Source organism: Sinohyriopsis cumingii, chromosome 19, assembly GCF_028554795.1.
Source record: "Sinohyriopsis cumingii isolate HCF-2022 chromosome 19, ASM2855479v2, whole genome shotgun sequence".
Lineage (NCBI taxonomy): Eukaryota > Metazoa > Mollusca > Bivalvia > Unionida > Unionidae > Sinohyriopsis > Sinohyriopsis cumingii.
Window position 1 is genome coordinate 799828 of NC_142979.1, and position 25655 is coordinate 825482.

Sequence of the window (25655 nt, forward strand, 5' to 3'; positions counted from 1 at the left end):
ATTAGCGACAATGGAAATTTAACATGGCGAAAAATCGTGGGTCAGATTAGCGACAAGGGAAATTAACATGGGAATAAATCGTGGGTCACTCTAGCGACAAGGGGAATTTAACATGGAACTATAGTGTGGGTCTGTCTAGCGACAAGGGGAAATTAACATGGGGAATAGAGTTTGGGCTTTTGGGATTTTCTTTTTAAATTTAAATTTAAATTTAAATTTAAAAAAGGGGTAGGCAATGGAAAGGCTATCTCTTTTCGAGAAATATGGCTGGCCCTGAAAAGGGCCTTTGGGTTTATGTTAATGTATTCATTAACATAAATGGTACCGCATTGGTCTTCTTCTTGTCCTTAGGCTACGTCTCACTGTTGGTCCGTAAATCAGCACTCTTTTCAGGCATCCTTGTCTTTCAACGTAGATCCTACGTATCCACAGGCTGGTGTTTGTCCTGTGGACAACGGTCCACTTGGATCGGACATACATGAGCATGTCCGTCCTAAACATCATGGAAGACACAAGCGTAGAAGATTGCACATCGGTCCACATCTTGAAGCGACGAGAACAAGTGAATCAATGCAGTGAACTGCGCTTATTTATAGGTACAGGAAGGATTGAAACGGATTGAATTCATTCACCAATCCGAACACGCGTTACAAAATTCAGTCAGCTCGCATCCAATCCGAAGAGAGCAGTCTGTGACGTCACGTGGTCTATATAGATTCGTTAGCGCTTGTGTGCAGTCAGTCTATGCGACAGTGATTCAACATGACGGAAACTCAGAAAACGATCCATTGGGGTGCACCAGCAGGGGAGACTGCCCAAGGGAACCCGGACTTACTTTCAGAAGAGGTACATTGGGATTTTGTGGATTTTCTTACCTCGCAAGAATTTGTTCCGGAACCTTCGTTACCTTCTTCATTACCACAAGTGGAGAATTTTAGACAGAGACAGAAAGAAGAATTGGAGAAATTTATGCAACGACAAAAGGAAGCGGAACAAGCTTTTCTCCTACAGCAACAGCAACAGCAACAGCAACAAGAAGAGGTAAGAAAAAAACAACAGCAACAACAGCAAGAAGAAGTAGCAGCAAAGAAACAAGAGGGTGAAAATCAAACGGCTACGGTACTGTTGGACATTTTAGCGGAGTTAAGAAGTCTGAAACAAATGTATCAGACTTCTTTATCACGACCGAAGAGAATACGACCTTCCCGAGCTAAACACGCCAACCCTGTGACTAAGCCTGTCGTACCACCCTTAGTGATTTCAACCCAATCATCAGAAGTAGGCCTTGGCCGTGGCAAAGGCTTAAGGCAGTTAAAGTTGATTGGTTAAACTCACTCCTACACCATAAAGAAAAAAGGCCCTTTTCAGGGCCACCCACATTTCTCGAAAAGAAATACAATTTCAATTTGCCAATAACTCAAAAATAAACCCCACCCATTTTACCCTTATAGTACGTGTCTGTATATGAGTGCGTGAGTGTAGCTTCTTATTTTAAAATCAAAACTCAAAGACACTTACCTTATATCATTCATGTATTCTTTTATCCATTTTTTACAATCCAATTCACAATTCACCACAGAACACTTTAAAAAGTTCTTACACTTCTTCTTTCTCATTATTTAGTCTCTCTGTTTTTTGAATTTCTTCACCGTTTTTTCCTCATTTTCTTCCCTTCTTCTTTTCTTCTCCTGTGTCTTTGCCTCTTTTAAATAGAATTGTCTTCTTTCTTCCTCTTCTTCCTCTGAATAATCCCTCTCTTCTTTCGAAGAATCCCTCTCTTCTTCTGAAGAATCCTTCTTTTCTTCTGACTCCTCTTGTTTCTTTTTTGGGCAATCTGGAGACCAATGTCCTTTTTCTTTACAATAATAACAGGTATCTTGACTTTTGTCTTTTTTAGCCCCTGTTTTTTTTTTCTTTTTTGACGGTCTGGACACTCTGAAGACCAATGCCCTTTCTTCTGACAGATATAGCAAGTATCTTGACTTTTATCTCGAAAGGAAGGAGAGTAGTCCGTCGGCTGGTCTGAAGAGAATTTTCTAATGACCCCTCGCAAAGCTCTGACGAAACGTTCCATCTGGGTAGTCTCTTCCATCGTTGTGCTCGGCTTGAGAGTGAAATGAATAGTGAAAGGACAAGACACACACCCTTTTTATATACGCTGGTTTGCCAAGACTATAAATTAGTCTATGGTGTTTAAACTTGAGTCATTTGACGTTTTGCACTCAAGATGAAACGATCCCATTCATTCGAGAAGAAAGAAGAGGAAGAAGAAAGTAAGAGGCAGAAACGTGATCTATCGCCTCGTACCAGGGCTGAAATCTTGGCACAAATTCATGCCAGTGATTTTGAAGAGGACATGAGTGAACCAGAATCCGAACCCTCTAAACCAAGTTCACCACCCTTAGTCAACCCTGAAAAGTACTATTCCATTCAAGAGACGGAAAAACGCTCCTCTAGAAAATTTAGAACCACGGCTTACACCTACACGGTGAAATTTAAAAATTTCAAGGCCGACGTACCCTTGGAGAAAGCAGAAGGGTTTATCACCGAGATGTGAGATTCTTTGCTCACCGCACTCAAGCGACAATGTCAAGCCAAAGAAGACGATCGCTTGACACTATCCATAGATCACGACGGTTTGAAATCCCCTGTTTGGATCGAGTTTAGCAGACCCGCAGAACTGACCCCTTCCAAAGTCATGGACAAGATACAACAGGTGCAACAATCTAATGACCAGTTTGACATCACCGATGGTAAAGCCACACTGAAAATGGCCCACGTCTCACCTCCTCAAGGAACTGGATGCAAAAAGATGTTATTGGTGGACGACCTTCGCAACACCAAAAAGAGTCTCGTCCGAATTAACAACCCTCAAGACCAGATGTGTTTAGCCCGTGCCATCGTGGTGGGACGAACCTATGCCAACAAGAACGACACGGTAGAATGGAAAAGAACCTGGAAAACTATTCAACGATGCGACCGAGCCAAACAACGAAACGAAGCAGAACTCCTGTTACAACAAGCCGGACTGTCCAAAGACACACCCTGTGGCATACCTGAGATGCAAAAATTGCAAGATGCCCTAGCTCCACGCTACACCTTGAAAGTGCACCCTCAAGAAATGCGTGGAACTCTGTTGTTTCGAGGCCATGATTTTAAGGACGGAAAATACATTCATGTCTATCATCACGATGACCATTTCGATACCATTACCAGTATCACTGGATTCCTGGGATACAGTTATTATTGTGAGAAATGTGACTATGGTTATAACAATCGAGAGCAACACAAGCATTGTGGAATGAAATGCCCAGGATGTTTGGCCTCTCCACCCTGTCTGAGCGAAGGACCAGTGCCTTGTTCGACTTGTTTGCGCACGTTTGTCAGTCCTACCTGTTACCAACAACATCTGAAGACGCAAGGTTCACAGCAGAAATGTGCTTGTCAACTCTTGAGATTGTGCCCTACGTGTAGACAAGGCATACGTACCAATAGTACCAAGGCACACGTATGTTCAGGAAAAAAAAATGTCACATTTGTCACCGCATCGTGGACTTGGAACACCAATGCTACGTGCAAAAATACCAACCCCCACCAGAGAAAGAGGACGGTCACAAGAAGAAAGGCAATTTCATCTTTTTCGATTTCGAATGTATGCAAGAGACCGGCATTCACATTCCTAATTTCTGCGTGGCTCATCGAGCGTGCGAGAAGTGCATTCAAGAACCTATCTTCAGTCATTGCCCTCACTGCAGCAAGATTCCCGGAGGGCGTGAAAAAATCTTTCGGGGACCAAACACGTTAGCCGATTTTGCCCAATAGGTCTTAGACCCCATCGACAAGACGTGGAGCCAAGAGGACATCGAACGTTACGGAGATTGTCATCGTCATGCCACGGTGATGGCTCACAATTTCTCCGGATACGATGGACAGTTTCTTTTGAGGTACTATGCGGAACAAGGCACCGAGCGTCCTAAAGTCACTTTGAACGGAGCCAAAATCATTTTCATGCAAGTGGGACAAGTACAGTTTAAAGATTCGATGAGTTACTTGGCCATGCCTTTGAGTCGAATGCCTAAAACGTTTGGAATGACAGAAATGGCTAAAGGGTACTTTCCACACTTTTTCAATACGGAAGCCAATCAACATGCCGTTCTACCCCATTTACCTGAGGCTCACTATTACGACCCCGACAACATGCGTACCGAACACCGAGAAGCTTTCTACGCTTGGTACCAGGCTCATGCCTCTGACCCCTTCGACTTTCAGGAAGAAATGTTAAAGTATTGTCGTTCCGACGTGGACATTTTACGACGTTGCTGTGGAAAATTTCGAGAACTGTTCATGGAACACGGAGGGGTCGATCCTTTGAAAGAAGCTTGCACCATTGCCAAAGCGTGTTCCTTAGTGTACCGCCAACGATTCATGCCTGAAAACACCGTGGCTGTCATCAGTCCTCAAACGACCCACTATGTCAAGCGTCAATACTCGGTCAAAGCCCTACGTTGGTTACATTACTTGTGCGACAAGGAAGACAAATGGATTCAGCATGCCCGCAACGGAGGAGGCGAAAAGACCATTGGAACGTATTCGGTAGATGGCTGGGACTTAGAAAACCCCAAGATCGTGTACGAGTTTGACGGTTGCTTATTTCACGGATGTCCCATCTGTTACCCTGACCGTGACACTAAAAATCAGTTTTTGCAACGAACCATGGAAGACTTGTACCAGGACACTTGTCAGCGACGCCTAAAGTTAGAACAGCAAGGATACCAAGTGGTGGAAATGTGGGAACACGAATACGATCACCGTTTGAAAACCGATCCCGAGTTTAAACGCCTCGTGGAAAGTTACCAGTTCATGGACCCGCTGAACCCGAGGGATAGTTTGTACGGAGGAAGGACCAATGCCACCTGTTTGCTGTACCAAGCCGACGAAGAGAAAGGAGAAGAAATCAAATACTTGGACGTGTGTTCGCTGTATCCCTACGTGTGCAAATATTGTCGCTTTCCTGTTGGGCACCCGCAATTGTTCACGGAACACATCGACCTGAAAAACATTCGACAATACGAAGGCTTGATCAAGTGTAAAGTTTTGCCTCCCACGAACCTATACCATCCCGTCTTACCTCACCATTGTCAAGGCAAACTGATGTTTCCCTTGTGCCGTACTTGTGCCGAAACGTGCAACCAGGACCAACCTTGCCATCACAGCCAGGAAGAACGTGCCTTGACGGGAACCTGGGTCAGCGTGGAATTGTTCAAAGCTCTGGACATGGGATACCAACTGTTAGAAGTGTACGAAATTTGCCACTTTCCCAAGACACAACAGTACCACAAGGGTGACCCTACTCAGAAAGGCATTTTCGCCGACTACGTGGATGCCTTTTTGAAACTGAATCAAGAAGCCAGCGGCTATCCTTCCTGGTGTCACACTCCCGAAGACCAAATACAATTCAAAGAGAAATACTACGCACAAGAAGGCATCTCTTTAGACCACATCGAAAAAAACGAAGGCAGGCGATCGTTTGCCAAAGTGATGTTAAATTGCTTGTGGGGTAAAATGGCACAACGACCGTGTTTACCCAAGACGGAATATTTGACAGAACCTTCCCGCTACTTCCAGATGATTCACGACAAAACCAAATACATGAAACACGTGGACGTCGTTCGAGAGGATTTGATCTTGGTCAATTACGAAGAAGATCTGGACTTTGTACAAGACGACCCTTTTGGAAATGTCATCATTGCGGCTTACGTGACAGCTCATGCTCGCTTAAAATTGTACGAAGCTTTAGAACTGTTAGAAGAACGCGTCCTGTACTTTGACACGGACAGTTGCATTTACATCCATCACCCGATTCAACAGCACCCTGACATAGAAGGAGACCGTTTAGGAGCCTGGACAGACGAGCATCCCGACGACAAGATTCTAAGTTTCGTAAGTGGTGGTCCCAAAAATTACGGCTACGAATACCGGGACAAACAAGGAGAAGTGCACACGACGTGCAAAGTGAAAGGACTGACTCTGAATCATCGTACCGGTCGAGTGGTCAACTTTGGGGTATTGAAAGAAGCCTTGCAATCGGGAGAGGATGAACACTTTAAAGTCACCATCTATCAACCGAACAAGATTGTATGTTTACCCACTCACCACATCGTCAGTCGACCCTTGGAAAAAGTCTATCAAATTGTATACCAGAAGCGAGTGCGACTTCACAATCACTTCTATTGGTCTGTATATAAAAAGGAACCCTAGGCAAGATCGATAGTTCATTGTTCATTGAAGTAACTTACCATGTCGTTGACGAAGAAGAAACCAGATTGGTTAGGAGTCAAATGTTGGACATCACCGAGACCAGGGTTTTGAGGCTTGGACACAAGAGGTGGCCCAGTATGCACGAGAGTTATTCAAGGAAAAAAGTTACTTTTCAACCTGTGCTAGTGACGGTGCCAGAAGAACCCGTCACCCAGGACAGGACTGTCGTGGACAGGCCTGAAAGACCCTTTCGGGAGGACACTTGTGTGACCTTACCCCTACTATAGAACTGGTTAGAACTTTACCCAAAACATGTTGTACAGACACTTGTGTTTATTCCACGTTCATGGTTATCATGTGCCTTTTATTCTTGTACTTAAGTCTTTGGCTTTTATGTATTTTTGTCTTTCGTATTCATGTTTGAAAAAAACATTCAATAAACGTGTTCTGAAAAAGTATATAAACTCTTGTCTTGTTTGTTTTTCGTGTCACAAGTGACATTTCTCACACCATGGCTACCTCTGCTGTCTCTGCTCCCTCTCCCTCTACTGTCAAAGTCATCGACGAACACTTAGATCGTGCCAGTTGGGAGGCTTTGTATCTTCGCCATCCCTTTAACATGCTCATTGCTGGACCTAGCGGTTCAGGCAAAACCGAATTCGTCAAACGTTTGATCGAACATAAACATCATTTGATCGATCGACCCCCTCAACGAATTGTGTGGTGTTACAAAGAGTGGCAATCGGCGTACAGCCTCTTGCGAGAAAGTCAAGGCGATTCCATCGTGTTTGTGGAAGGCATTCCTAAAGAAGACGATGGCATCGTCTCTGACTCCCGTCTAACCCATTTGGTCATTTTCGACGACATGTTAGGAGAAGACGAAGAAGAAATTAAACTGTGGTTCACGCGCAAAGGGCATCACCGTAATGCCAGTGTCGTTTACATCACCCAAAATTTGTTTCAACAAAGTAAAGCCCATCGCACCATCAGTCTCAATGCGCATTACGTGGTCTTGTTTAAAAGCCCTCGAGATAAATCGCAAGTGCAAGTCTTAGCCAAACAGTTAGGAACGCCTTGGTTGACTCAGGCGTACGACGATGCCACTCAAACTCCACACGCCTATTTACTCGTCGATTTGAAACCTACGACTCCCGAGGATTTGCGATTTCGTACCCACTTGTTTCACCACTGGTGCCAAGACGGAGGGCCTGTCCTGTACACGTCTCCGTCCTCGACTTCATTTCACTCCCCATAAAAAAATCTATAAAAACCTCAGACCCTTTTTCGTCTGTCTCACTCTCAGTGCGAACATGACGTCCCTTCAGTCGCATCTTCCCGTCAAATTGATTCGTGCCTTGTATGGCATCAGTCGAGAAAAAGATCCACAAACACGAGCTCGTGTCTTAGAAGCTAGTCTCAAAGAAGTCTTACGATGGTTCACGGTGACGGCACGTCAATTACTCCAAGGAATCATTCAGATTCCTCATCAAACCAAACGCTTTTTCGATCGAAACAAAGTCGCTTTGGTCCAACTGGCCGATCCCCGCATCGACACTCAAACCAAAAAACAAATCATTTTGAAACCTGGAGGGAGCGGTACTCTAGGAGGGGTCATCATTCGCTCACTCTTAAGATGGGATCCTAATGCCCCCAAAGTTATCCCCAAGACAAAAGTCCAACGAAGCCCCAAGAAGAAAAAGACCAAGTCCCCAAGGAGAACTTCTCCAGTGGCAGGACCCTCCTCTGACCAGACACCACCACCACCCCGGAAAAAGAAAAGAAGCCCCCAGAAAAAGAAAAGTCCACAGAAAACTAGTCGCAAGAGAGGCACTTCGGCCAGGACGCAACCTTACACTCGCAAACCACGACCTGCCACGGCGGTGACTGCGTCTCCGGCAGCTTCACGTTTGTCCACTTCTCCGTTAATGACACCCAGAACTGAAGAGTACTTGGAGACGTTGATCACACCAAGAACTTCTCCGTTGATGACCCCCAAAAGAACTTCCCCAGTGGCAGGACCTTCCAATTTAGTGGCAGTGGCTGCTGCTCACAAAGTACCTTCTCTCAAAATCAAAGTTCAAGAAAGATCGGGCATGTTACAAAGTTTGCTGGATTTGTCCAAGCAAGAACTGGCTCGATTTAGTCCGTTACGTACCCCTGCACGACGTGTCATGCCTGTCCTCAAACTAATACGACGTAAAGACAATCAGTGGCGACGCGTTCCAGTATAAAAAAGGCCTGTGACCAAGTCGGGTATCAGTGTTTTTTGGTGCTCCTGAAGACTCAAAGATGTCACCCTCCAGAAAACCCCAAGGAAAGAAAAGGAAAGGACTGCCACCACGTTAAGCCAAACATGGGGACATGTTATCTGTCCTGTCCAAAGCTTCTCCACCCCTACGAAAAAAACTCATTCAAACAGCCTCCAAAGAGGTCATCGATACCGTGTGCGAATGTTGTTTGAACGTTTTGAAAGGCACGATCCCTTTGTCCAAACACCAGAAACAATGCTTAGGCAAACATCGTCACGTTCTTCGCCAAATGGTTCAAAAGAAAATTCCCATTCGTCAAAAAAAGAAGATGTTGGTCCAACGTGGAGGCATTTTGCCTCTCTTGTTAGGCCCCATACTGAAAGGAGTCTTGGGAACCATGTTGGGAGGACTGGTGGGAGCAAGATAAAAAGGCCCTTGGAAGTCCCAAGATCTCAGAATCGACCCCTGACAACAAGGACGAAAACTAGCTTTAGTGCCTTACAAACGATGGATGGAATACCATCGGTGGCAAGAACAACGCACCCCGCATTTACCTCCCAATCCCCATTTGAGCGAGATGTCCCAGTTACAACACGAATTGCAGTCCTTGATGGATCGCCAAGATTTGTCCGAAACAGAAAAATCGCAAACGTACGGTCAGCTCTTGCAACGACTGCAACTCTTTCACCAGAAAGCTTTAGACGAAACAGCTCTACCCACTCTGAAAGATTTTAAGACCTTGATGAAAAGTCCAGCACCATCACCAGTACCAGTACCAGTACCAGTGACCAAGACAGAAAAAGGAAAAGAAGAAGAAGAAGAAGGGTTTCAAACTCCACCAGAAAAAGTACGCAAGTTAACAACACCACCTGCCTCCAGAATTGGATGGATTAAAAAGATGATGGCCACCCCTTCTTCCTCACAAGAGAAAAAGAAAGTGAAGACAGAAGTGAAGACAGAAGTGAAACAAGAACCGATATCCCCCGCTCAGACATCCTCCTCCTCTTCGACACCTATTGCCGGTCGCACACGCAAAGCATTGCAATCCAAGAAAATACCCCAAGAGAAAAAGAGTAGCATCCTCCAAGAGTGGGTGCCTTATTAACACACCAACCAACACAAAAAAATGGAAAAAGTCTTAGCCAGCATTTACTACGATCCCTCCCATCCTGCAGGTTACGCAGGAGTTCAAAAATTGTATCGTGCTGCCAAAACGCGACTGAAAAGTCTCCGTTTACCTCAAGTGCAACGATGGTTACAAGAACAAGCTGCCTACACTTTACACAAACCCATTCGACGCAAGTTTGCCAGAAGTCGCACCCGAGTGGAAGGCATCGATCATCAATGGCAAGCCGATTTAGCCGATGTCTCTCATTTGGCCAGCTACAATCGTGGCTACAAATATTTGTTTTGTGTCATCGACGTCTTTTCCAAATTTGCTTGGGTCGTACCCTTGACTTCCAAATCGAGCAGCGAGTTAGTGCGAGCCCTGCAACGAGTGCTGAAACAAAGCGGTCGTCACCCTCTTCGATGGCAAACGGACAAAGGCACCGAATTTCTGAACCAAGCTTTCCAAAAAGAATTAAAGAAACGTGACATTCATTTTTTTACCACCGAGAATCCCGAAACCAAAGCCAGCATCGTGGAACGTTTTCAACGCACTTTGAAAGAACGCATGTGGAAATATTTTACGCATCACCACACTCTGAAGTACATCGACATCTTACCGCACCTGGTGCAAGCATACAACCAATCTTACCATCGAAGCATCGGACGTGCCCCGCAAGACGTGACTCCCGACAACGAAGTGCTGGTGTTTGAGCGCCTATTTGGTACGTCCCCGACGAGGGCTGTCCCCAAGAAAAGTGGAGTGTTGGCCGTAGGAGATTGGGTGCGCATTGGCAAAACCAAACCCACTTTCGACAAAGGTTACTTACCTAACTGGACGACCGAACTGTTTCGCGTCACTGGACGAGTGCATGGCCGTCATCCTACCGTCTATAAATTGGAAGACATGAACGGAGAAGTGCTCAAAGGAACGTTTTATTTGCCCGAGTTACAACGTGTCACCAAAAAAGAAGACGACGTGTACGACATCGAAAGCATTCTCGAACGCAGAACCCGTAAAGTGGGCAAACGACGTGTCAAAGAAGTCAAAGTACGTTGGAAAGGATATCCACCCAGTTTTGATTCTTGGATCGACGCTTCGCAAGTCATCGACTATAAAAAGAAGTGACCATCATGCCCTTTCACACAGACGCAGCTACGTCGACCACTCCTCCTTCACCTAGTTCTTCTGTGCAAGATTTACAAAAACAACCCTTGTGGGTGTGGTGTGGAGAACGTGTGCCTAAAACGCAAATCGTCTTTTTCTGCCAAATCTTCGTGGTGTATTGTGTCATCGGGGCAGCCATCGCCAATTTGAGTTTTCAACAAGGAGACAAACAATTGTGGACCATTTTATTGAGCAGTTGCATCGGTTACCTGCTTCCTAATCCCTCCCTGAAATTCACCTCGAACGGGAACCCCGGGAACCTTGTGTCCAGTGCCAGTGCCAGTCACCACTCCAACCACAACCAGAACCCCATTTTGGGCGGAGACACGCCTCTGACGTCCAGTAATATCCCCTCGGACAGCCACAGAACTCTAGAATTATGAGTCACGAAAACCAATTTTACTTAACCTTACCCAGTGACAGTTCCATGGAGGTGTTTCCCAAGAACACGTTGTGCTGTTACACGGCTAAATTACCTCAAGCCATCCAGTTAGATCACGAAGCCCATTGGGAAGTGGCTTTAGTAGAAATCATTCACCCGACCCAATTCCTCAATGTCCTTCCCAATCAAAATTTTTTTGGTGTGGAAGTTCATGACGAGCAAATGCAACAGTGGATGGATAGCAATGTCAAATATGACAAGAAAACCCGTACACAAAAGTACACCACCTATCACTTGTTCATTCCCCCAGGCTATTATTTTAGTGGTCAACATTTGGTCAGCACCATAGCCTCCAGGTTTAATGTCGTGTTTCTGAAAGCTTTGGAGCATGTCAACAAAAGTGTCACCATGGAGTACCACAAAGCAGCTCGTCGCTTCTTGATGAAATTTGAACGAAGTAAAATCATGTCCATTTTATTTTGTCCTGAATTGTTTGACATGTTGGGCGGAGACATGGACATGAGAAAGACCATGCTCAAGAAAAACGAATTACCCATCGTTTACGACAACGAGTCTTTTAGCAAGTTATTTCGTGCTCCGGTAGAACTGAACCAAGGACTGAATTTGATGTTCGTGTATTCCGATGTGGTGGAGTATAACGTGGTGGGACACACCTCCGTACCGTTACTGCGTGTCATTCCTTTCAAAGTAGATTCTGCCACGGACGCTGACGAGGAAGGTGGAAACACTTACCACGTCCACCGCGAATTTGTCCATCCTCACAATTTGCCTGTCAGTAAGTCGTATTTGGACACGGTCAACATTGCTATAAAAGGAGATTTGGGACAAAATATTCCATTCACCAAAGGAAAAGTCACGGTGAAACTCCATTTTCGAAAACGGTTCTCTCACGACTCGTAAGTAAGTCATGTATCCAGTGTACCGAGGGGTTGCTCGACAGCGAGGACACGGCTTAGGAGACATGTTAAAATCGGCCTTTCGTTCGGTGGCCCCGGTGTTGAAACCGATGGTGACACGCGGATTGCACGCCTTGAAAGATGCGGCACTGACGCAAGGCAAAGAATTTCTCCAAAATGTCATCATCGACAAACAAAACCCTAAAGAAGCCTTCATGAGGGCAGGCAAAAATGTCTTGCTGCAAACGGGCAAAGACATTTTAGGCCAACGAGAAACACCTATAAATGCCCTGCACGCTACCGAGTCAGGCATTCAGCAAGGACAAGGCAGAAAGAGACGACGAAGAAAACACCCTTTCACCAGACTTCAAGCGAGAAAGGCCAAGAAAAGAAGAACCGTTCGAGACTTAGACGTTTTCGATTATTGAGAAAAGAGACAAAAAAAATGATGCACCGAGAATCTTGCGCTTGTTCCAAGACGGAACTGGATCTGTTTGCCATGCCCCCCACGATGATGACGATGCAAGAATCCCAGTGGGTGGAATTTCACCCCGTCTCCTCACTGACCGATTCCGCTCCCACCGAGTTTGAAATCAAAGGACAGCCCGAAGATTACATCGATCTGAATAGCAGTTACTTGTACCTGAAAGTCAAAATTCTAGATAAGACTGGAGGTGCTATAGACGATGAAGCAGTAGCTCCCGTCAACAATTTCATGCATTCTTTGTTCAGTGGAGTGGACTTGTACTTGAATAACAAACTGGTCAGTAGCAGCATGGATACTTACCCTTATCGTGCCTACCTGGAAAATCTCTTGACGTACGGAATAGATGCCAAGAACACTCATCTCAATGCCTGTGTGGTATGGGAAGCTGACGAACCTACCAAGTTTGAAATATTGGAAACTGATGAAAAGAAAGACAACAATGATGGATTTCTAGAACGAAGAAAGAGAATCACGGGAGCCGACACAAGTTTAGAACTGATGGATCGTTTGCATTTGGACATGTGGTTGCAAGAAAAGTATTTGCTGAACGGGGTGGATGTCCGCCTGAGACTGAATCGTAGCAGTGCCGCTTTCCATTTGATGGCTGATAGTGACGGTTACAAAACCAAAATCCTAGAAGCCAGACTCTACGTACGCCGTGTGGAAGTGTTACCTAAAGTGGGAAACGATATCAGTCAGACGTTGAGCAGAACGACCGCCAAGTATCCCATACGACGCGTGGAAGTGAAAACCTTCACCATTCCCAAGGGACAGCGATCCATGATCGAAGATCATCTGTTCCAAGGACAGTTACCCAAACGTTTGATCGTTGGTATCGTCGAGAATACAGCCTTCAACGGAGCTGCCGAAAAAAATCCTTTCTACTTTCAACACTTTGGCGTGTCCAAAATCGAAGTCAGTCGCGATGGCAAGACCTTGTGTACCCGACCTTTCGAACCTGACTTTACCAAGAAGAATTACTTGAGATCGTACTTGTCCCTGTACGAAGTCACCGGACAGTTAGGAACCAATACCAGTCACGGTATTACGTACGAGGATTATGCAGGAGGCTACGCTTTGTGGGCTTTCGATTTCACTCCAGACCAAGGCAGCGACGAGGGACATTTCCACCCTATAAAATCCGGCCAGATTCGTGTGGAAATTCAATTTAAAGACCGAGACCCTGATGAAACGGTGAACGTCATCCTGTATGCAGAATTCGATAATACCATAGAAATCAACAGTTTGAGAGAAGTCATCCTAGATTACTAGAAACCATGGAAGACTGTTATCCCTCTTTACCTAGTGGAGAAACTTTTAGTGTTGGATTATTGTTAAAAAAAATGTTAGAGTTGTTGTTGTTGTTTAGTGTTAAGTGATTTTTGAATAAAAAATGTTGTGTTTTGAAAAAATTGTTTGATGTTATATTGTTGGATTATTGTTAAAAATGTTAGAGTTGTTATTTAGTGTTAAGTGATTTTTGAATAAAAAATGTTGTGTTTTGAAAAAAATGCCTTTGTCTTTTGTTTAGCTATAAGAATGTTGGATTGATGCTCTTTCATTTCTTACTATCCCTCTCATGACACTCACTAAACGTTGCGACTCAAAAACCGTGTGGGGGATGTTTTCCTTCACGTCCGCGCTTTGACTTTAAGAACCGGGGTTGTTTCCAGTCTAACCATCCATTGTCGACTCATCCTCCTACGAAGATGTGCTCCAAACTAGCTAAGCTCAACGAAGCCTACGTGAATTTGCATAGGGTCAGACACAGTCTGATACCGAAGCCAGAAGAAATAGAGAATGTGAGAATGTTAAAAATCACTGAAGACCTGATAGAAGAGCTCTTCAGAGAAGAAATGAACAGGGAAAAAGAAGAATGGACAGAGAAGTACAGACTTCAGAGACAGCAGCAACAGCAGCAACAACAACAACAGCAGCAGCAACCTGAAGCTGACAGAGGCTTTGTCGATTGTCGTATCCACACCAAAGAGTTCTTCTTCTCTTTTCGAAGAAGCAGACCTATCGCCAGAAAGTCTATCCTCAGAGGACATCGCATTCTTAGAAACTAAAAAAGAATGCCATAGCAAACAAAACAAACAGCCCTTTTCAGGGCTACCCAATACTCTAGAAAAGAAATAAGAATCCATTTGCCAATGTGTGTAGGTAGAGTAGTGTGAAAATAAACACTAACTCTTTTTTAAAAAAATGTGAGGGTATGTGTTTGTGTTTGTAAGTGGTTAAGTAAGTTGGTATGGATAGTAGATTAAAATGATGTCTTTTTTTGGTGTTTGAGGTGTAAGTTTGGGGTTAGATTGGATTGCTTTGCGTATGTGGATAGTCTATTGAAGTGATTTATAAAAAATTTTAAAATAGTGATGGGTAGCATAAAAAAAGTGAGTGAGTGTTTCTTTTAGGTCCGCGCGTTGTTGTTTTTTGGTCATGATGTAGGTAAGATCAATTTTATGTTTTTAGGGGATGTTTTCCTTCACGTCCGCGCTTTCACTATAAATTGAAACTCGTTCGGCAGTCCAACTACCCTTGTTGATTGATCAACACCAAAAATGAACACGAGACTGGAGAAACTGCTGAAACTTCATGTGGATCTGGAATATGCCAGGCGCCTGTTGAATGAACTGGCCGCGGAAGCCATTGTGGAGGAGGGAAGGATAAGAGAGGAGGAAAGAAGAAACAAAGAAGAGGAGGAGAGAAGATATAAAGAAGAAGAGGAAAGAAGATACAAAGAGGAGGAGAGAAGATACAAAGAAGAGGAGGAGGAGGAAAAGGAGAGAAGAAGAAGAAATTTCAGAATCCCAGAGAGCGAAAATTGGGATTCTGAAGCGACATATCCTGCCTCTGCTCTCTCCCGCCAAAAGGTAAAAAGTAACTGGGGGATAAGATGTGTATGCGGCGCCAGGCCTGGAAGGTGCCACCATTAACCACGTGACCATGAAGTTCCAAACAAAAAACAGCCCTTTTCAGGGCTACCCAATACTCTAGAAAAGAAATAACCATCAATTTGCCAATGTGTAGGTAGAGTAGTGTGAATATAAACACTAACTCTTTTTTAAGATAGTGTGAGGGTATGTGTTTGTGTGTTGGTGCTTGTAAGAGCTAAGGTATGTTTGTGTGAATAGTAGATTATGGATTTCTTTATTGTTTCTTAGCGTAGGTGAAGAGTATAGTTAGGGTTCTGTAAGCGCTCACGTACGATTGTGTGGATAGTAGATTATGGATTTTGTTTATTGTTTCTTAGCGTATGTGGAGAGTATAGTTAGGGTTTTGTAAGCGCTCAAGTAAGATTGTGTGGATAGTAGATTATGGATTTTGTTAATTGTTTCTTAACGCAGGTGAAGAGTATAGTTAGGGTTCTGTAAGCGCTCACGTACGATTGTGTGGATAGTAGATTATGGATTTTGTTTATTGTTTCTTAGCGTATGTGGAGAGTATAGTTAGGGTTTTGTAAGCGCTCAAGTAAGATTGTGTGGATAGTAGATTATGGATTTTGTTAATTGTTTCTTAGCGTAGGTGAAGAGTATAGTTAGGGTTCTGTAAGCGCTCACGTACGATTGTGTGGATAGTAGATTATGGATTTTGTTAATTGTTTCTTAGCATATGTGGAGAGTATAGTTTGGGTTTTATTATATGAAATGAAAAAGTAGGGGATGTTTTCCTTCACGTCCGCGCTTTTCGTATAAGAACCCATAGTATTCGTCGTTCCAACCATTCTACAAAGAATAATCTAGACAAGATGACGCAAGTGACTGATTTATTTAATCAATTGAGGCATATCTATTTCTGGATAATAGATGCAGAATATGCTATAGAAAGGATACAAAAGGAATGGGAGCATGAAGATAAAGAACACTTGGTAACCAGTCAAGTCGAACGTATAAAGGCCGCCAGACATATAATAGAAGGAATGATAGAAGATGAAGTCAACAAATCAAGAGGATTTATTGACCCACCTTATGTAAGAGTGGGGAGTTTGAAGGAAGCACTGGATTATGTCATCCAAGTCCGGTGCTTCCTAGAACATATAGTGTATTGGACGGAGTTGTCATATATGAAGAGGGGACTGAACAGGTTGAAAAAAGGAGAAGAAATAATGAAACAAGTGATGACCCAAGAAGTAGAAAACATAAAGGAAAGGTGGGCTAAAGAAAGAAAGGAAGAACAGAATAAGAAGAAGAAATTAGAATTCGACCAACTGAATAACAACTGGATGAAAATACAGGCCAAGTTCCGAGCCATGGGTCACCCGGACTGGATACCAGAAACAGAAAAGAAAAAGAAGAAAGGAATGATGGACAAAATAAGAGGATGGTGGAAAAAGTTAAGAAGTTAAAAGAAGAAGAAGAAGAAAAAACCCAAAGGCCCTTTTCAGGGCCAGCCATATTTCTCGAAAAGAGATAGCCTTTCCATTGCCTACCCCTTTTTTAAATTTAAATTTAAATTTAAATTTAAATTTAAATTTTAAAAAAAAAATCCCAAAAGCCCAAACTCTATTCCCCATGTTAATTTCCCCTTGTCGCTAGACAGACCCACACTATAGTTCCATGTTAAATTCCCCTTGTCGCTAGAGTGACCCACGATTTATTCCCATGTTAATTTCCCTTGTCGCTAATCTGACCCACGATTTTTCGCCATGTTAAATTTTCATTGTCGCTAATCTGACCCAGGGGTCTTTGTAATGCTAATTCCCATTGTCGCTAATCTCACCCCATTTACTACTAATGGCTCATGCAAGTCCTAATGAATAATGTTATAAAATTTAGTGATATTACAAATAATTTCCATCAATAGAAGATGTTGATTTGCCTGTGGCGGCCATTAGTTTCAAATGTACTAATGTACCAACGACCTGAATTGCATTGGTGTGCCAGCACTTTTTGTTGAATCACGGTAATATAATCCAAGATTTCCTTAATTGAATTAACTATAATTCCCATTTAATGTCTCTTTCCAAGAACATTTTAGATGAGCACTTTGTATTTCTAGAGAAGACTACTTTGATTTAAATAATTTCACCCCAAATCAAACACTGAACACAGCAAACGATTCTGTCTGAAGATCTTATAACAAGAATAAATAATGTTCCCAATAAACAATATCGTATAGCCCTATACTTGAATTAGGTCACAATTAGCATTTTCTATATATATAAAATATTACTTAATGGAATCATCAGTTCTAGAAGAGTCTGCTACTAAAATTATAATAAACAAAATGGTAAACACAAACGTCCTTGACTCAAACCAAAACAAATATGCTTAATTCTATTGATAATGATCTTAAACAGTAAACCCACATTCATATGGAAACTATTAGAGAGAAAAAGTAAAGATTTTCGTCAGGTAGACAATGAACTTGATTTTGAACAAGATCAGCTACAAGATACAATTTTTCATAGCCCATAGCAGATAATACATTAAAAAACTAACAAAGAATGAAAATTAAATTTGCATACCAATAATTAATTCAACAATATATGTGCAATTATAATTATGGATTTGAATGAAGTTAACGCAATGTTGTATATATATATATATATATATATATATATATATATATATATATATATATATATATATAAAGTACATTTATGGTTAATATTTTGGATGATTTTGTGACTGAAAGTCAAATCTTGCATAACATGGAACAGGTGTCAGATTAGGTCATAATGGTTCCTCTTTTCGTTCAATAAAATGGTTGCCTCCTCAGTCATTCATTCTTCTTGACGCCATTTCCCATCGAAATCTCCTGCAGGCACCCATTGGTTATGGGAAGTGACGTCAATGTTGCTGAATGGGTCAGCCGAGCGAATACCTGTGAGCAAAGAGACGGCCATGTTGGAAATCCTGACTCAGGAAACATATGACAACATCAAATCGCCGAGAGTTCTTAACAGTCATGTTTATTTCCGCATGCTTCCAGAGGACTTCGTGAGACAAAGATGTAAAATTGTACACTGTCTGAGAAACCCGAAGGACGTTGCAGTATCGTTTTACAACCACCATTTTAAACTTCTGGAATATGAGTACAACGGAAAATGGGAGAATTATATCCATCGCTTTATCGACGGACAAGGTATTCGTTATTCGTCTGGATACAGTATCATTGAAAAGAGGTGTTAGAGATTTACTTGTGCATTTGTATCATATCCTAAACAAAATTTAGTTTCTGTGTTTGCTTTTTGCTTTCGTTCACCAATCGAAATACAATTTTCATATCTATGAACGTGAAAAGCTTCGTTAAAAATATATTGTGTTTAAGGGGTGTTTTATGTATATATTTCATTCAGGGTTTGTTTGAGGAATGAGGATTGGGAAGGCGTTTTGTTTTTGTTGGTTAGAGTATTGGCTATATCCTGCCGAACAAATGGAAACTAAGTGTCGTTTTTCGCAAGGACATCCAAAGTCAGCTGACCCCAGCTGGCTTGAGTGGCTGTCGAACACGCTTTACCAATGAAACATGGAAATGCTGTGATATATGTGTGTGTGTGTGTGTGTGTGTGTGTGTGTGTGTGTACATATATATGGTAAAATGTGACTCTTATCTTGACATTCAACATAGATGAATTAATTATCAACGTGCTGTATAGTTTCAATCAATATAAAAATTATTAATATTTATGACTGTTCCAAGATTGTATCATTTCGCCTTAAAGCGTGACATAACATATCTCTGACAAAGTATTTGAAATATTCTTTCAGTGGACTATGGTTCTTGGTTTGATTATACCTTGGACTGGGAAAAAGTGATCCGAGACCATCCAGGGTATCCAATACACGTCGTAAGATACGAGGACATGAAAAAGGTATAACCAGATAAACAAAAAGCAACAACAACAAGAATCATCATCATCATCATCATCATCATCATCATCATCATTGTAATGAGCGTATACTTGCTATTGTTAAAGGCTGCAGGATGATATAACTTACATACTAAAGAAAACATCTCTTCAACTTGTAATAACATTTATCATGAAACGAACGAGTTTGTTAGAATGATACATACAGTTTCTAACAACCAAACTAATGACTGTTGGCATAATACAGGCAGGGCATCTGAACTGCAGAACAAACTGAATAATACAGCCGTAAAACCAGACGTAATCTGCCTACAGGAAACCCTCATAACACAAGAACACAAACGCCTGCCCAAACTACAAGGCTATACCCAGGGAATCTTTAAAAACAGACCCATGGGGCAGAAAGGGGGTGGACTAGCAATTTTTTTAATAGATACACTAATCTACTATGAAGTAATAGAAGTACCCCCTAACCTAAACATCAATAATTGCATCGAAATAATGTCAGTAATGATAAATATAGGAACCACAAACATTCAAATAAAAAATGCCCTACCAACCTAATCTCACTAAAGGCAATCACTAATAACAACTAACAACAATCTAATGATCTGTGGCGACTTCAACGCACACAGTGAATTATAGGGAGGTAAAAAGAAAGATCAAAGAGGGAAAATGGTTGAAAAATGGATAACTGAGAACAATCTGGTCATCTTAAATGACGGGTCGAAAACTAGATTAAACCCTGAGGATGGCACTCTCTCAGCCATAGACCTAACCATCACTACCCCAAAATTGGCTCAAATCACAAATTGGTGGGTAGATCAGGAAGATACGTTAGGAAGTGACCATTTTCCCATCACAATCAATATTCAAACAAAACCTCAACACATTCCAAACGAAACCCCACCTAAATGGAGGTACCAACAGGCAGACTGGGACCAATTCCAGTTATTACTAGCTAGAGTAAATCCAGATAACTTAGAAAGCCCAAGTATTGACATGTATTATGATAACATAACAGATACAGTTATAGAAGCAGCTAACCGATGCATCCCAAAGACAACTAATATCCAAAATAAAACCCTGTACCATGGTGGACTAAACAGTGCACTATAGCACATAAAGACAAAAAAGGGCCTTAAATAAATATAAACGCACCAAAAATTCTATCTACTTCCAGCAATATAAAGATAAAGAAAAAGCACATACAAAACTATAAAAACTGCTAAAATTAATCTATGGCAAACCTTTTGCTCTAAACTGAGTCTAAAATCAAACTCGAAACAAATATGGGACAAGATAAAAACCATAAAAGGGAAAGCAACTACCTCAGCCCCAAAAATTAAAAATGCCATAACAAATAAAGATAAGGCAGACCTCCTAGCGAAGCATTTTTCGAACATGAGTAGCAACAATAATCACACCAGAAGCTTTCAAGAACACAAAAAACTAATGGAGGTAACCCAACCTCAAATGTTTCAAGACCAAGGAACAAAAGAATCTCACCTAAATAGCGACATCACAGTACATGAATGGAGGATAGCCCTACGATCCAAAAACGAAACATCCCCTGGTAAGGATCAGTTAGGTTACATTATCTACAAAAAAACTACCTATTAATATAACAATAGCCATAATCAAACTCTTTAATAGGATATGGGATAAAGGCCAACTACCCACCAAATGGAAACAGGCCATAGTAATACCAATCCCCAAGCTAGGTAATGATCCCAACAGCATAAATTCGTACCGACCCATCTCCCTTACAAACAATATTTGCAAAATAATGGAGACAATAATCGCAAATAGGTTAAAACACCACCTAGAAACCAATAACCTACTCTCCATAAATCAATGTGGCTTTCGGAACAAACGGTCCACCACTGACCAACTTCTCAGATTGGAAACAGACATCAAACTCGCTTTTAACGCACATAGGAAAACAGATCGCAACCTCATAGCGGTTTTTTTAGACCTAGAAAAAGCGTTCAACATGGTGTGGACCAATGGACTAATGGCCAAATTAAACCAATTTGGAATAACTGGACGCTTGTTCAACTGGATTGGCGATTTCCTCACAGGCCGGAAAATTACCACAAGAATAGGCAACACCCATTCGGAAGAATTTTCACTTGAAAATGGAACACCGCAAGGCAGTGTAATAAGTCCCTTACTATTTAACCTAATGGTAAACGACCTTGACCTCATTGCAGCCTCCGCAAAAATAAACTTGTCACAATTTGTAGATGATAGTGGCATATGGAGGAATGGAAATCCTGCCAATAACACAGTATTTAAAGAAATCCAGCAGAGCCTAGACAACATAGGGAGATGGGCGGACATATGGGGTTTCAAAATATCTCATGAAAAAACTGTGGCAATCATATTCACCCCAAAACGAAATAACAACCTAGTCTATCCAAACTTCTATATACAAAATCAATTAATCAAATACGTAACAGTAGTAAAATTCCTAGGAATGTTCTTTGACAACCACCTCACATGGAAACAGTACATTGAACAACTCACCCAGAATTGTAACAAAGATCTCAGTTTACTCAGGAACATCACAGGGACTGACTGGGGATCCAACCAGGAAACCCTCCTCACGATATATGAAAGCCTAATTAGATCAAAACTGGATTACGGTTGCCAAGCATATAACTCGGCTAAGCAGCCTGTACTACAAAAACTTGACACTATCCAGAGAAAAGCCATACTATTATGCACAGGAACACTCCCCTCAACATCATTAGAAGAACTACAAACACTAACAGGAGAACTACCCTTACAATTACGTAGGCAAGAACTGCTCCTCCGATACTCCATTCGATTAGATACCCACCCAGACAACCATCCCACCAAAATAGCTATAAATAAGTGTAAAGTTGTCTTCAAACCCAAAATCATACCCATCACACCAAGTGGCAAAGTAATCCTTGAACTAAGAGAAAAGATACCTCTACTAAAAAAAACAGGTAACAAACAATACAGACCAGAACAAATCACCATGGTTACCAAAACCACCAAGGATTAACATTGAAGCTACCAAATTAGGCAATAAAGAAGGACAAGAAAACCTACTAAAACCTGTACTGGTAAACGAAATCAACCAAAATTACCCGGACTATGTTAAAATATATACCGATGGATCAAAAACAAACAACCCACCAAGAACAGCAGCAGCAATAGTCATCCCTGAATTCAATATACAAACGGGATCCAGATACTTGACTATTGCTCCATTTACACCACTGAATTCTGGGCTATACTTGAATCACTACAATGGATCAAAGACAACCAAATACCTAAAGCAGTTATTATAAGCGATTCCCCACGTTATCAAATCGATCCAAAATCGCAATACACACTCTAGGGAACAGTTCCTCGACAGAGCATGCCAATTAATCGACGATATCACCACAGCACATAAATTAGTCGAGCTCATGTGGATACCGTCGCACATTGGAATATCCGGCAGACAAAGTTGCAAAAACCAAACTAGGAGATCAAAACTCTATCAAGCTTAAAGGAGACCAGAAACCAATGGAAATATAGAATAATAATAAAAGTACTATAGCAGAAAACCTTATTCTGAAGTATCATCTGCGACTGTAATGCCAATATTTAAATATTGGCCTATCTTCTAGGAGCTGAATTTCCGTGACCTCGTATGCAAAATTTCCGCGCCTATTCGGTTACTTTCGGGATGTGACGTCATAGTAGCGACTCCAGCAACCCAAGTGGGAGTTGCCAGAGTAAAAGACAATACCGTTTTGCGTTGCTTACGGGTGTAATAGAACATTAAGAAAAGCCTGTGAACATATTTTTTTTTCTTTTCCGAAAGATAAAGGCATCATGAAAGCATGGGTACATTATTACAAACGAGTCGATTTCAAAGCAACACCATACAGCACTATGTGCACGTTACATTTCTCAAAGGAATGTTACGAGAGGGATCATGAAAAAATAGCAGCTCAAAGATACGCAAATGCTAGGCCTAGACTAAAAGTTGGCGCTGTTCCAGACATACCTTTGAACATTTTAAATCCTGGGAAAAGCGTTAAACGTGTGAGTTACGAAAATGGGCAGAAGGACGAGTAAGTGACCACAAAATGCAACAATCAATCCACATATCTTCTATCTAAAACAGCAGTGCTAAAAACAAATCTGATAGCCCGACACCCTGGGCCCCTTCTGGTTTTAGTTCCGGCCCATCCTGTATTCAAAGTGAGGTGCCCGTCAGGCTTGTCGAAACAAAAAGTGTTTGCCTGAGGAAACTTTGATCCCGCTGGTGAAATGAGTAAATGTATTTTCAAGATGTTGACATACATGCCTTAACACGGCACAATCTAAATCAAATCACCACTGTCGTAGGTGAAATTTAGATTTGATTTTAATCAAATCGAAGCTTTGCTAAAAATAAGATTCTAAACCTGTCGTGTTTCAAGAAAACACAATTTTCAGTAATCTTATAAAAATTAAATTTAAAAAAAAATGCATTGTATACATGTAGTATGCATAAACGGTAATCTGTATTAATTGGAACTGATATAAAACTATTCCTTGGGCAGTTTAAAAAGGAGCGATTAAAAAAAAAGGTCAAAGTTTCACATTAACTGTCTGACAATAGAACGGGGGAGGGACTATTGACCCCCCCCCCCTTGCCCCAATGTGCGACCGCCCATTTGACGTGCCTTTTCTCGCTGTGATACGCCTTATTATTCCCCCATGACAAGCCCCTTTTGCATACTCTGGTCAGTTCTGGCTAAATTGCAAAATAGCTAAAGTTTTGATTTAAGTACGCAAACAATAAAGCCTGTGTGACTAATGAACAGAATCCTTATCCTTACATTGATCTTGTGAAAAGGACTGCCCTTCGGACATACTTCAAAGAAACCATGTTCGACAGTGTGTGTATGTATAAGCACCAGCAATTGATTGCCAAATAAACGATGCCTATTTTGTTGTTACTTACGATGCCATGGACTTCATTTTAACAGTTCAAATCTGCAGTCACAAGTTACCGTACATCTGGCAACTGTTTTTCTCAAGTTTTATGCCCCACCTTATTTTCTTAGGTTTAAGTCTTAATGCATGTAACACTGTTTGCTGATTAAAATATTTATTTAGAATTAGTTCTTTAGGGCCACATATACTGCATGGTATATTTTGTTTTATTCCTTGTAATTTAATCATGGTAATTAAACTTTTCATATATGGTAGAGGAATGTCAGGTGTTAACTGGCCGAGTTTCTTTGGCGGAAATGGAGATGCGATTCTGTTTGCAGAGAAAATTTCAACGTGATCCTTCATTTAAGCTAATTGGTGACAATTTTATTCTTTTAATTATTTTTTTTTACTATAGTACTGTTGTAGTTGTTTAAAAAATCTGAAATTTACTTGAATAATGTTTAATCTTCATGTTCTATTTACTAAAGATGAAAAAACTGTTGTGTGATATTAATTATTTCGTCCAGTGCAGGGTTTAGACGTGTGTGCGTGTGATTTGAATTTTTAACGTAGCTTTAACAATTTTTCAGTCATATCGCTACGATGTCAGCAGTGTGGCAGTTTAGACTGTGGATGGCATACGTTATATTTAAAAATGGTTTGGGGTTGGGTTTTTTCTTCTGACAAATGAAAATTGACAGACATAATGTAATAATCGGGACTTCGCTGCACAAAATTGAGAGATATTACGAGATCGGGATGTAGATGAGGAAATACCCCCAAAATCGGGAGGTTTTTCTCCCGGCTTGAGAGTTGACAGGTATGAACTGTCCGGGCTTGTGGAATTTCATTCAGGACTTTAGTTTATTTAAGTCACCAGCCCGGGGCCTGTGCCTAACAAATTTCTTTTAGTACTTATCAGTACAGTACATAAACTATTATATCAACTTTTGAATGTGCAACCCAAATGTGGTCTCCTGTCTGACTCGCTCGCCAATGTTTATGTTTGTATTCGAGGACTCGCTAGTATAGCGTCACGGTACCACGTGATCTGTCGTCTCATTAAAACTCGGAAAAACTCGGCAATTTACGGAATCGTGGTATCTTCCACGCAATATAATCACTACCCGCTTACGATATTTCATTTATAAACATTGCAGTGGAATTAAAATCTGTAGAGAATTACATACGTAAAAGGAAAATTTTGATTTCTAGTCTCCTTTAACTATAGCTCTACAGAAGCAATAAGCTTCGCACAAACATATAAAGACCAAACATGGCAAGATTTTTGGAACTCCTCCACAAAAGGTAAAAAGC

At 41.6% G+C, this 25655-nt stretch overlaps 1 protein-coding gene across 4 annotated transcripts in view; it reads left to right on the forward strand.

The window, feature by feature from the left end:
* LOC149775030 (sulfotransferase 1B1-like) overlaps positions 1-25655 on the forward strand; it is a 44250-nt gene that overhangs the window by 9133 nt on the left and 9462 nt on the right. For 3 of the 4 annotated variants that reach the window (XM_089943796.1, XM_089943798.1, XM_089943797.1), the window contains exons 3-4: positions 18335-18655; positions 19282-19385. In XM_089943796.1, coding sequence (XP_089799922.1) covers positions 18335-18655; positions 19282-19385 — 425 coding nt within the window. The remainder of the gene's footprint in view (positions 1-18334; positions 18656-19281; positions 19386-25655) is intronic. The other variant, XM_089943799.1, reaches the window with a different exon arrangement.